Source organism: Lepidothrix coronata, unplaced genomic scaffold, assembly GCF_001604755.1.
Source record: "Lepidothrix coronata isolate B3197 unplaced genomic scaffold, Lepidothrix_coronata-1.0 Scaffold65, whole genome shotgun sequence".
NCBI classification, from domain to species: Eukaryota; Metazoa; Chordata; class Aves; order Passeriformes; family Pipridae; genus Lepidothrix; species Lepidothrix coronata.
In genome coordinates this window covers 1246417-1260701 of record NW_016690245.1, presented here as the reverse complement: position 1 = coordinate 1260701, position 14285 = coordinate 1246417, and the positions used below count along the sequence as shown (strand labels likewise).

The 14285-nt window shown below is 38.8% G+C and overlaps 1 protein-coding gene across 6 annotated transcripts in view; it reads left to right on the top strand.

The window, feature by feature from the left end:
* Positions 1-12086, top strand: part of GREB1 (growth regulation by estrogen in breast cancer 1) — a 93249-nt gene extending 81163 nt beyond the window's left edge. For 5 of the 6 annotated variants that reach the window (XM_017818081.1, XM_017818082.1, XM_017818080.1 and 2 more), the window contains 7 exons: positions 1407-1647; positions 2447-2621; positions 3588-3806; positions 6077-6212; positions 6757-6957; positions 8568-8706; positions 10353-12086. In XM_017818081.1, coding sequence (XP_017673570.1) covers positions 1407-1647; positions 2447-2621; positions 3588-3806; positions 6077-6212; positions 6757-6957; positions 8568-8706; positions 10353-10516 — 1275 coding nt within the window. In that variant the 3' untranslated portion in view covers positions 10517-12086. The remainder of the gene's footprint in view (positions 1-1406; positions 1648-2446; positions 2622-3587; positions 3807-6076; positions 6213-6756; positions 6958-8567; positions 8707-10352) is intronic. The other variant, XM_017818084.1, reaches the window with a different exon arrangement.
* Positions 12087-14285: the final 2199 nt, after the last annotated feature.

Below are 14285 nucleotides of genomic sequence, written 5' to 3'. Positions count from 1 at the left end.
TGTCTAGCCACCATGTTTCTTTATAAATAGCTTATCTGTGACTAAAGGTCTTTCTTTATGGGTTTAAGATGTTAAAGTGAGAATGGTTTCAGCAATGAACCTGAGAGACATTATTTTGTTTATTGTACCATTACTAAGAGGAAGCATTTTTTTTCTGTGGAGAAAGGCAGTGGAATATCCTGTCTTATTCTGCATAACTGCTCAGGTACTTTCACATAAAAATAAGGCTTTCAAAGAATCTTTGTCGTGGCTTCAAGACTGTATAAGGAATCACACATCACACTTGTAAAGAAAACACTTTGTAAGGTCATCCATCGGACAGGCCACACAAGGTCTGATGCTGGCCTTTACAGGGACTCCTGATATCCATGTCTAAGGTGAAGTTGTGCTGTGCTCAGGCCACACTGTTTGGAGTATTGAAGCAATTGGTGGAACAGTAGTGATCAGTAGCACTTCTATCCTGGAGAAAATAAGCTACTTCCAATAAACAGTAATAAATCAATACCACCCTCCAGTTCAAGTTTTAAATGGAAGAACCCAGACAGCAACACAGCATCAACTGTGCAATGTGAGGATGAAACCTCCTGCTCTTCTTCAACCAATAACCTTGTGCTTGGCTACACAGTCAGAACTGTGCACTGGTCCTCATGGATTCTTTTCCTGCTTCTGCCACTGACCTGCTTTGAGGCTTTGCCAAAATAATTTATTCTTTCTTTACTTCTTTTTCTGTTCACTTGCCCCCAAATAGTGTCTGCAATCTTGCTGCAAGATTGAAAAATGCTGGGGGATATTACCTATATTATTAAATCATTATAAAATGTTTTTCTTGATCTACTTTTCATGAACTCCACTGGCATCAAGTCCACCATTTTGTGGTTTGGCAGTTTTAAATCTCGAGTGCTTAATTGTGAGGACTTTAGCGAGTCTCTGTAAAGAGGCACACTTTCATTCTGGGTCTTTAATGACCTTGGTAGGAACCAGGCTAAAAACAGTTTCCCAGACTGGAGCAGTCCTGGATATCTGTAGAAACAGGGCTTTTACTGTACTACCAAGCTTGGAAACACCCAGTGAGTTTCAATGCCTTCAAGTTTAGGAGCTGGCCAGTCAGAAGAGTTTTGGAGTAAGGTGTTTCTTACTGTCTTATGTCATATGGAGCTAAATCCTTTTCCAGATCTAGCCTCCAGGTCCCTGTGCACTTGGCAGGTCAAGGTTAGCAGTCCTGTCCACTCCACCGCACTCTCACCAGTTGAATAAGCTAAGTGATTGAGTTTTCTTTTTTCCAAGCTCTTATAAAAGTTGTTTATTTTCCTATCAAGGTAATTTAAAATGCGTGAGTTTGTACAGTGACAGTGAATCTGATTTATTCTCCTGAAGAATCTGTTTCTCTTTCTCTTTTCTCTCTCCAGGTTAATACAGAAACTCACACTTCTTTTTATTTACAGAGTGAAGATTACATAAAAAGCCCCACTTTTACTCCCACCACTGGTCGTCATGAACATGGACTTTTCAATTTATATCATGCAATGGATGGAGCCAGTCATTTGCATGTTTTAGTTGTTAAGGAATACGAAATGGCCATATATAAGAAGTATTGGCCCAACCACATCATGCTTGTTCTTCCAAGCATTTTCAACAGTGCAGGAGTAGGTAAGCATAACAAAAAGTTCTAAGAAACGTGGACACGCGACCTGAACCCTTGAGGTGTTGTTAATCAACAGTGAAATGTAGATATACACCTTGTAATGAGCATGTCTGATCTGGAGATTTGGACTCTTTTTGGAGACAGTGGGTCACAGCTGAAGATGCAATTCACTTAATCCAGGTCACCTAAAGCAAGCTTGATGAATTGCACCCTAGAAATACTTACTCTCTTCTATGGACTTTAAAAGAAGTTGAGGGTGTTAACTCAAATGGAGTAACTGTTTCCTCGTGGAAATAAGTTATGTACTGTTTCCATGGGCAGTGATGCACTGATTAGGTACATCCTTTAGGTAGGTTCTGCTAATATAACATCTGTGAAATATTCAGCCTTTTTCTTGTGCTGCTGGAAGAACTTATACACAACAGTAGTGACAAAACTTAAAAGTAGATCATTAGGGAAAATTCTCTGTGTCATTTAGCTGGTCAGTCAGCATCTCTAGCTGTTTGCACTAAGAGATGCTAGTGGACCCAAATATCTGTCAGGTAAAAAAGAATTAGTCACTAAACCCTTAAGACACTAGCAAAAAAGTCAGAGTTCATTTTGCATGTGCCTCAGTGTGGTTCTGTAAGTCACTTTCTTGGCAAATGACAAAGTAAGTTGGCTCTGGGGAGTGTTGGGGTGTTAAAATCTGCAGAGTGGTTTATACCCTTGTCTGCAGAAATGCTTACTTCAAAAGGCTTTCAAATTAAATGCTAACAATTTCTGCCCCTATTTTTAATCTGATGGTTATGTCCTTGGTTTCAGGTGCTGCACACTTCCTGATAAAAGAGTTGTCTTATCATAACCTGGAGCTCGAACGAAATAGGCAGGAGGAGCTGGGCATAAAACCCCAGGATATTTGGCCTTTCATTGTCATTTCAGATGACTCCTGTGTTATGTGGAATGCAGTGGAAGTTGATTGTTCAGGAGACAGGAAGAGGTAAATAGAGTAATACATGCTTTTTCAGCTGATCTTTTTTAACATTTCACTGCATATGATTTTGAAATTATGTTTGATATACTACAACTTTTACCTGTACAAGCAGAGAATTATATCTGCCTAATGAGAGTAGATATCCTAAATATCTGCCTTTGCATTGTACATAATGTAGTGCTTTTTATTTAGCCTGCTTTTCATTTCTGTCCCTTGAAGATTTACGTGCCCTGCAGCCGTTATTGTTTTGATTGACACTGGTTCAAGCTACAGTTACTTGGAATGCAGATTTCAGACTCTATAAGCAATCCCTGATACACTGGACAAGCATGGACATTCACATGTACATTTTTTACCAGATTTTTCTAAGGAAGCTAGAAGACAATTCCGTGCAAATTGTGCAACTGATTTCCTGTGGCTCTTTCATCAGTCCCAGTCTGTGTGGCTCCTTTATGAGTTCCCCAAATCCCCAAACTAGTATTTTTGTTTTCATTACTTGGGAACATTGTTTGTACTAGGTATTTTTATCTATTCCCAGAATGGTGCTATGCAGGATTTACAGCAAACCTTCAGAGAGAATGAAACTCAGTGAAAACTGAGATTTATGGACTCTAGGAGTGGACTAGAAGGATCTCAATACTTTGTGCTTAAGTTATGTCACAAAGTCAGCAACCCTCCCCGATTCGTTAGAATATTATCTAGGTAACTTTAAAAGCTTATATATCTGAGTGAATATTTTGAAAGATCTAGACTAAGTTTCAGATCTGTCATACCAGTCCCCACCACATAAGCACCAGTTAATTTTAAGTTTTAAATAGAGAGACAAAAAAATGCAGTAAACTAAGACAACACTGGAGTTATCTACCGGATATCATAACAACTTTTAACTGTTAATAATTGCTCTTCAGCTGAATGAGGTTCTGAATGTTCTCTATATACTTTAAAATTAACACATTTTCATAATTATTGTAGTGACTATACGTGGACTGAAAGGAATGTTTCCTTGAAGCAAATTCTACAACATATTGAAGCAACTCCCAATGTTACTCATTATGCCTTAATTGGGATGAGAAAATGGTCCAGTAAAACAAACAGTGCTGAGATCAAGGAACCGTTCTCCTGCTGCCATGTGCATGATTTCATTATGCTGAATGTGGATCTGACACAGAATGTACAGTATAACCAGAACAGGTAAGTGAATCTGCAGCACCTTTTGAATAGAGATAATGAACCAAGTAAAAGAATTTTTACAAAAGCTCTTGGTTTTTTAGGGAGATTGTGAATGACATGCAGACAGATTTTGTTTTCTTGCTAGTGATCCTTCCCAGGTTGCCAGAAGTTGAAAAAAAGACATTAATTTCCATAGTTCCAAATAAAACAGTCATATTTGAATTACAGGGTAGATATACTCAGCAGTGTGCTCTGAAGTATTGGTTGACTCCAAGTGACCTTTTAGTGAACACTTTACTTCCTCTCCTGCCCACTTATGTGCACTCCCTTCCAAATAAAACAGGGATGTATGGCTGAATGGTGCATAACCAAGTCTTGTTCTAACATATAGCTGGGCTTTTTACCCTGAGTAGCACAACACTGGAGTGCACCACATGTGTGCTCATCAGAAAAATCAGAAGAAAAGCATAAATAAATCTTGTTGACATTGGTGGTTGTTTCTCACATTCAGCTGTCTCAGAAATCCCACTTTTTCATTTATTGTGCCACATAAGACATATCTGATTATAATTTTGTCACACACAGCATCACCACAGTTACCAGAACAGTATTCACTAGGTACATCATCTCACAGAATTTTACTGATCTGTGTGAAATAGACTGTGGTTTTGGCCCCACTTTTGGGGGACAAGAATTTATTACAACAGAATGAAGTATATATCACTAGAATGTAATTCACTTGTCTAAAGATGGTCTTTAGGCAACTCAGAATATGCAGATGATGTCCATATGGGGCTGGCAGGTCTGACATGAAAGCTACATGTGTTTTTCTGTAAGCTAAGTGGGACACCTCAGGTGATCTAAAATGGCTCTACATATCTAGACTTAGGTAACTGAACATCAGTCACTGTGCTTCTCAGAAGAACTATTCTAACTCAGGAAGATACCTTTTGAAGTCCAAGTTTGCTTGGGACTGCAGGGAAGCATTCTGCTTTCATTATTCTGTGGATAAACAGATGATCTGTATTTCTGTTGTCACCAGCCTGACACTTTAAAACAGCATTTTAAACTTGCTCCCATGTGTCTCCTAGTACAGAACTATGCTCCCAGGCTGCCTAACCGTATTGCCTTATGAAGCATTATGAAGGGCTAGGAGAGACAATGACAATAAAGCAAAGTGATATGAGTACAGGCAGCAATGTTAAAATGTCAGGAATGCCAGATCACACCACCCATTTCCTGCCTGTTTCTTTAAACCACATGTGGCTCATCCTAATCCTCTGTGTGGGTGCTGTTGAGCCTGAAGTATCATATGACATTCCAAGCTTGGGCTGGCAAGGAAAAAGGTATATTTTAAAACACAGAGACACTGACAGTCAGGGATACAAAATAGCCATGTAGGTAGATATTGCTAAGATCAAAGACAAATTTTTAAAACCCTATAATTAAATGCCATGTTTCTCACTGATATCAACTGTTGCACTAATTGCTCAGCTCTCTTAAATTAATGCCCTGGATGTCAATCCAATGGTTCTGCACACCATCCTGTTTCCTTTCAAAATGGAGAACCACGTCTGAATTTTCCAAAGACAAGAGTATTTGAATTTAGTAAAAATTTTAGGAGTTTACCTTTTATTCTCTTCCATCATAATCTTTGAATGGGTCAGGTTTAGATCATGGATGTTTGGCCTCATTCTGCTTAATTTATTCCTATGTCTCAACAGTTCTCTTGTATTAAGACTCCTTGTCTTCAAATAGTTTTCATCTCTAACATAAAATGGCATTATTTCTGTAGAGGCACATTCTAAAAATTACCGGATATTCATATTCTGATGGCAAAATGAGTAGTCAGATACTTATGTGTGTTTGACAAAGCAAATGTTGGGCCTCGTCCATTTCCTTGGAAGTTGAAGAAATTAATTTCCTTGACCTTATTTGGGGTAGTAACCTATGTAGCAATTTTCTATGACTGCATTATTGTAGTAAAAGGCAAAGAAAATATTTTAACTCCTGGGTATTTTCCTGACAATTTACTGCCTTTCCACTTTATGTTTGTGATTCTTTCCCTCCCTAAGTGCTTCCCTCCCTCATTCTGATCTTCTTGAACTCATTCTAGCCTAGTTTATTTTTACAAAGCTGAAGCCTCTTTCCCTGACTGGTAGGCACTGGTGGAGGGTCAGTATGTTTGACACCTGTCCCTTCTATGGTGCTGATCAGACCTTGAGTGCTTGTATTTGTCAGCGTGTTACAAGAAACATTCCTCTGACCTGCTATGATTTTATTCTTTCCAGATTTACATGTGATGATGTTGACTTCAACTTGCGTGTCCACAGTGCTGGCCTTCTCATCTGTCGGTTCAATCACTTCAATGTGATGAAAAAGCAAATTGCAGTAGGAGGACAACGATCCTTCCACATAAAATCCAAGGTAGGAACTAAGACCTCTGATTCATTGTTGTTAAAATTCTGTTTTCCTTTTTTGTACCTTTTATCCAGGAGACCTGAGGTATTTTGGTGCATTTACTGTTGCCAGTAATGGGGTATGTCTGCCATGTAGGGTTTTTTTCAGTTATTTTTTTATGAAATCCACAATATTCTTGTCAAAAATGCACCTGTCCGTCATAATTTTCCTTTAAAAATTATTAAAAACACCCAAGTGTCTCATTATGGTCCAAGTAACCATTCACTGTGTGTTTTTTATCTACAGCTATTGAATTGCTCATCTTCATGTGACTTCATATGTAGGAGTACTTTGAGTTCAAAGAAGAAACCTCAAAGACTACAAATACAAATACAATTCTATGACTGTCTGAAACTTTTCTGATGGCAGACATTTTTGGCTGAATGATTTTGCTTGTTATATAGATTTTAGATTTTTAGGGTAGAGATATGTTTTATACAAACCAAAATTCAGAAAAGTACAACTTGACTGACCAAGATTGATCTGTACCAGAAATATTTTTTCCTCATAGGTATCTGACACTCCAGTTTCAATCTCCCCTGCTCAGTACATTTGTGCTCCTGACAGCAAGCACACCTTCTTGGCAGCACCTGCTCAGTTGCTCCTTGAAAAGTACCTCCAGTATCACAGCCATCGCTTCTTCCCTCTTTCATTGAAGAATTATAGCCATCCAGTGCTATCTGTGGACTGTTACCTTAACTTAGGACCACAGGTACTGAACAAAATAATCTTCAAGCAGCTCTAGAAATTTATAGGGTATGTTTTGGATGGGTTTGCTGATGCATTCCTTAATAAGAGTTATACAGCCTTTGAAGAATTAGGTATTAGATTCCTATAATGTTAAAATCAAATTCTTAGTCCCATAGAGATATTGTCAGAGGCTTTAATGAAAGTACATGGAGAACAATTCCAGATTTCTCCTAAATAGTAATATGGTCTGTGGATTATATTAGATTTTGAATTATTACAGAGCACATTTTTCCTTAAGAAGTATTTTCTCAATCTGCTATAATTTGTCTCTTTCTACAGCAAATTTTTTCCATAAGAGGCTTTTACAAATACTAGCTAACCCTTAGAAAGCACTTTAAACAATGTTTTAGTTCACTTTTGAGTGATAAGCTGAGCAGAGAAGCAAATACCAAAAAAACAGTCAGAATGGCAGAAGCTGACATTAGATCTCAGGAGCTGTTCACTCCCTCTGATGAGTTTGAATATAAAGCCAAGGTCATACTTCAACTCAAATGTAGGTTGAATAGAAGTGTGATACTAAGATGGTGTTGTTCATGAGAGAGAAACTGTTTTTACCTCTTCATCTGACTTGAAAACTAAATGAAGCTCAGTTTTGCTGGGTTTACTAAACTCCTTTACCAAAGTAGCTGTGTAATGAGCTTCCCATATATGCTGCTCCCAGAACATCTTGAACTATATCTTTTCATTTTCTTTCTGGCTAAGCTCTTACAGGCCTATGTTCCCACCATATTTAGGAAAACAAACTATGGAAGGGTGTTGTACTGTTACTGTCTTCCTCCATTGCATACTTTCAGGTCTAACCCATTCGGCACATGAAATGAGTTCAGTTTGGTTCTGGAATTGTTACCTGAGCTGGAATATGATACAATAGGATTGAAAAAATATGGAATAGACATAGTGGGGCAGAGTCTCAGTTGATGTGGTTCAACCTTCCTCCACTGAATAAGGCTGATTTATGCCAAATGAGGATCTGCCCCATCTATGTAGTACAGTGGCACTTTGGAAGCAAAGTCCTGTGTGGAAGGTTCCTTAATTCAAAGTTTTAAATCCTGAAACAGTGCTATAAATATTCCCAGTTCTTAGTGGATGTTGAGAGTAGCCATAAAAACAAACTATACAAGAGGAAACCTTGTGCATTCATGTATATGCCCAACTCTACTGACTTGAGTAATCCCATTGGAATGAAAATTGGAATTTATAAAGGTTCTTTTCATGTCTGACTGCATAGTTACTGTATTTACTCATATAAATAAAATTTACTGGGCAGGTCACAGCATTATGGTTGTGGGGAGCTAGAGTTACTGCAGCTTTCAAACTATCACATATAAACCTCGTGATAATAATAGTAATAAATAGTAGCAACTAATATATATTTATGAATAGTGCTTTATATATATTTGTAATAAGTAGAGGGATGTTTTGGAAGGAACCATACATCTCACAATATTTGGAGTTGGAAAGCAAGTCTGAATTTGAATCAGCTGAAAATACTGGAAACTTGATATTAAGTCTTAGCTTTATATAGAAGCTTGACAAATGTTGTGTTTTTTTTTCCCAACCTCTCCCAATCAGATTGCAGTTTGCTATGTGAGTTCTCGGCCTCATTCTCTGAACATCAGTTCCTCTGGTTTGACATTCAGTGGTCTCCTGCTGTACCTCTGTGACTCCTTTGTTGTAGCTAGCTTTTTGAAGAAGTTTCATTTTCTTAAAGGTGAGCTGCAATAACTTTATTGCAAAGTATTAGATGACAGGATCTCTGGGAACCTGGGGAAAGTCCATTTTATATGAAAATATCTATACATATATATGTATATGCATGTATTCATATTTGTATTTATATGTCCCACCAAACTTTGATGCTTGATCATGCTGGCTCTGCACTGTAGTAAGCTGGTATATAACAGTGCTATAAATTCTGCAGATTTCTAAGTGGGGAGGAATATTGGATCCATATCATTGTGTCTAGTGTACATACACAACTCCTTACTTTATGTTTGAAAACTGAGTATTGAAGGTTTTTGCAGGAACCATTTACCTATTATGTTCTTCCAGATTTTATAATTTGTGATGGAAAATGGTTGATGGACAATCCTCTATCAAAATCTATTTACTATTTTTGGAAATAGATGCTGGCTCATTTAAAATTTATTCCCAATAACCAGTTTCTTCATGTAATTCTAATGATGGTGTGTAGCAGTGGAGACAACTAAGTTCCACTTGGATTTCAGGCAGTCACATTGCAGACTTCGTTTGTATCATTCTGCTACTATCGTAGGCATTTAGTGCTCTGGGGATTTGTTTCACTCACAGCTATAACTGTCACTGGAAGAAAACCACTGTGGTTAGTGCCTCTTGAAACAGGCAGAGTTGTTATGAACTGCTGTGTTCTCTGTTGCAGGTGACACAGGGGCTATCAGTCAGTCTTATTTTGCATAAACCAGGCAATTTTTATAGCATGTAGCACAAAATATATTTGCTTTGGGATTTCTCCATCTCCCCTGGCAGTTTACTTGATTTTTGAACCTGCCACATAAGCACTAGAAACCACATGACTGTCAGTCTTGTTTCTTTTTAATTACATTCATAGCTTTTTTTTTTTGTCTTGGGCATTTACACTTACCTCATTCAGATTACTGAATGCTGTTGAGGTAATTATTTCCCCTTAATTGAGCATTTTTCTCAGAATCCAGGAAGCCACACAAGCAAGTTAAAATGGTATCAGCATGTCAGTCAGGGTAGTTGATATTAGTTAAAATTGATATTATTATAAAATATGATCTTTTTTACTTGGGCATTGCCTATGTCCATAGCCATACAGGTTCTTTGTTGCCAGTACATTAGCTTATCAATCTGAAAACCACTAAAAGTTAATGATTAGTTTTAAGGACATATTTATACCACTTCTGGCCAGCAAAGCACAAAGAGCTTAGTCAGCTATCACAGCGATTGACTTGTGTGTTTTGCTGAGTGAGGGTTTCACCCAACAAAGGTAGTGATCAGAAGGACTAAAACAGGAATGGATTTAGGGCTTTATCTTGTTTGCTGCCAGGACACATCACCACCTCCTTAGACCTAACTGTTCTACCCTTCCTTACCCTAAAGGGTAGGGGAAGTACTATTAGTCCTGTTTACTAGGTGGATACTAGGTACCTCAGGTTACACAAGAAGATCCTGTCAAATAGGGAGCTGAACATGGCTCTCCCCAGTCCTACCGGAGCAGCTTAATTTTCTCCCAAGCCTATTTGTAACTCCTGATGTGAAAGTGGTGGAGTTCTACATGCCAAAGGGTGGTGGGAGCTGGGTGATCTGAGAATGAAGGGGATACTCATGTGAGTTTCTTTTTAACTGTTTGCTTAGGTGCCACCCTGTGTGTGATTTGTCAGGACCGCAATTCTCTTCGCCAGACCGTTGTCCGGCTGGAGCTGGAAGATGAATGGCAGTTCCGACTGCGGGATGAATTCCAGACTGCCAATGCAAAAGAGGACAGACCACTTTTCTTCCTGACTGGACGACATATTTAATTGAAAAGAGACACATTTCCTGAATGATACAAGAGACTAACTGCCACCATCTCATGAAATTACTTTTGAGAGGCTCTGCTTTCTGAACAGAAAGAGAGTTGTTTTCCATGGTTTATTAGAGTGATATATAATCAGACAATTTAAGCTTATATTTCCTATCTTTAAGTGACTTTTCTAATTTAATTGTCTGATGGAAGTCATTCCCAGTTTCTGAGAGAGACACAGAGATTTACTACTCCACATGGTGGAAATCATTTTGGATCAGAAGTGAGGTCAATGAGTGCACTTCTTCTGTGACAAAAAAGACCAATGCAAGTTCATAAGGAAAAGTTTTAGGAAACTTTTTGTATGTTCCAGAAATAGGAAATGTAAATTTAGGAGCAGATTTTGGTTTACAAATCTTATTTATCTAACAGTTGGCACAGGGCAACAGGAGTTGTTACAGTTTTGTAGTATATTCTACTGATTGATCCAGGTAGGATTTTTATATGAAGATTTGTAAAGTATATTTCTTTAATAGTAGGAACTCAGTTGGAGCTTTATTTTTTGGAATAGTTGCCACACTGGATAGTTTTACCATGCAGGACCCTTGGAATAGAAGCATAATAATATGTCTGGTTTTATTAGCATAAGGAAGAGAGTTAAGAAGGTAGATGTTAAAATGAGATCTGAACATTTAAACCTGAAACTGTTATTAACTTGAGTAACTGAAGACATCAAATGATAAGACTGATCTGCAAGTGATTTATTACATCTAGAACAGTGGTGGTTTGTGACTGAATTGTTGAACTGACTGCAGATTTCAAGCTGGGCCCAGTGCACTCAGGAAAGCAGATGAGACGGTTCTAAAACACTCCCAATACACTTTCTGGGGATATTTTCTTGCCAAGGTGCCTCAAAGGAGTGGGAAAATGGAGATTACATTGCTGAGAAATTCATGTGAAAATCTAAAGAGATGTTCTAGAATGGCACCAGGCATCACAATATTTCATATGCTCTGAATGTGAAATCAGCAATCACCGTCTTTGTCTAGTTTTTGGAAATACTGTCTAAGTTGCAAACTTTCTGTTTGTCTGTATAGAATCAGTGTTAACTTCACTCAGTTGAGGTGTAGGAAGGATGAGCATGGACATTGCTAGTTAATATCTGGGCTGGCCTTTCTTGCTGGATACACCAGTGGGTGGATCATTGATTTTATAGTGATGAAATGCTACCAGGTTGCTGAGCCCGTTAAAATACTGTCCTTGAAACACAGACATCAGTATGATTATGCCAAAGAGGTCATTTAGGTTCATTTGCAGAGAAAATGTAAGTTGTGTAAGTTTGAGAGACGTGAATTGCTACCTACAAGGTAACTGCTAGCAATCAGTGTGTTTCTATATATCATTGTCCTTCCTTCAGAGTGAGAATTCACTTTAAGTTTTGGGAAGGAAGGTAAGCATTGTCCTATTTTGTAAATAGTATTACCTGTTCAGTTTTCACCAGTTGATTAGTTAATTTAAACTTTTTTAAAGAAGTGTGGCATTTATGTCTAATCCATCCTTTATAAATAAAGTTCATGCTGCATGGACATCTGTCTTGGTGATTTACAGGACCAACAAGTACACTTTTGTAGTGGGAAAAAACAAAGTAAAAGGATTGGTTAAAAGGAGTTAATATAATTAAGCAATGACCTGAAATGATCAAGAGAAAATACAGTACTGCTAAATGGCCTACAGCGTACCACAGCCTCAAACATACAAGAGTTTTTGCAAGAACTGAGATCTAAAGACAGTGGGTTGAAATCTCCTTTCCTGTAACCAAATATTTAAACAACTTATACCAAGTGTCTGTTAACTTTTCCTGTGTTTTAGATCTGAGATTTGCTTTACCAGTTTTTAGACATCCATTTTCTCCAAGAACCTAAAAGGCCTAAAGTATATAATAAAAAAATAAATAAATCACATCCTTTCTTAACATTCTCTTTTGCCGCAAAGTCTTCAAAACTTTGACAAAATAAAACTGCTAGTTGGCTAAGGCAATCATGCTCCTGAGTGCTGTTTCACTGATAACCTTTTGCTCCATGAGTTGCCTACATACTGTATCCTGCCTACAGGAAAGGAGTCTCAGGACCTGGTCTCATGAGATCTAATGTCTATTGTGTGACCACGTACAATCATTCTCCACCATGGAGTATATACATAGGAAATTGTGTATGGTGAAACGTGCATGCACAGCCCATTGTCTGGTGAAGCACATCCTGTTACAAGACTAGATATGCATTTAATATGTGACCAAAATGCAGGTGCTTCCCATCATACAGATAGCTGTGCACCCCCACGGTAGAAAAACACAGCATTTTGTTCACAAGTAATGGTGGATGAGTCAAGGAGAGCCACACTCCAGAGCTCCATCCAAAAGTTTCTTCATCCTTGACCTTGTTTACAAACTAAGCCCCCCTAGAATGTAAGCTTTCATGGAGAGGAACAATGTAGGGTGAGTGTCTCTGGGACTTTGAGGTGATAGAGTAATAGAAATAAATAATAATGAAATAAAAGCAAATCTGCTTGGATGGGACTGGCATCCTCTGCTACAACTCTTGGTTGTAGTTGTTTACCATAGGTGCATGTGTAGGGCTAGGAACCCAAGTCCCAGCTCCACACTTCTCTTGTCTTGCTTTTTGTGGGATGGAATTACTGGCTTTCGGTCCCAGTGGCCTTTGTGAGAAAAATTGGCTCATGCCCCTTATGAACACAAACCTTAAACAAACTAAAAGGTGTTGTCTGCACACTTTTAAGACTTTTTATAGCCTCTACCTTCTCCTCTAGTGCCTTCCATGCTTGTTGATTTAGTCATCCACTATTATCACCTGCAGATAGTATTATTAGCATGTTCTGTATTGCATGTCAAAGGGTGAAGCAGTTCATGATTCAGCTTCCGCAAAACACAGAGTCCAAATATAGAGAAAGTTACTGGGAAGGTGACATTATTTTCCTTGCTACCATCCTCTCTTCTCTATCAAAGCACTCTTCACAAGTACTTAAGCACTAATGCCTGGTACTTAATCATTATGGATAATTTGAACACTAGCAAGTGCTTCCCGTTGTGGTGGTACAGAATGTACAGATCTCAGCTCCCACTCTGCATCCAGAAGCAGTTGCTTGAGATGGGGCTGCTTTTCAAAGACTGTATCTGTGACACTCTGTGATGAAACATGTCTCTCACACAAAAAGAAATAGTAATAGACAACCAATCCAAAGAAGGGGTCAGATGAGAGCTTTACAGGGTGGAAAACAGTGGTACAAAGTGTTTGCAGGAAATCAAGGACTGTGGGCAGGGACTGTGTGCAGTGCGCGAGAATCTGGATTTCTGTGGCAGTTGAAATTCATGTGGGTGGTGTGAGCACCCAGCTCAGCAAGTCCCAGCCATGTGCCACAGGCTGCTCGACTGGTCCCAGCTTGGTGGGGATTGCAAGACATCACTCCTTCCTAAGGTCCATTCCCCAGCTGCTGCCACAGTGCCTGTAGCAGAATTGACTGTGCCACAGCTGTTTCTCAGGGTGGTAATGCACTGCAACTGTCACAAAGCCCAACCTCTGCTTGCATCCCTCTGCCATGCATCACTTGGCCAGCGAGCACAGCCCACCACAGCCCCATGGCACAGCCTCTCACCGCATTCACCCACACAGAGCTGCCACACTGCCTTTCAACTCTCCCACCGGAGTCCTCTGCTGCCACATCATCCCCCAGCTCTCAAGAACCAGTCTTAATATTTCATCAGCTATCACTGA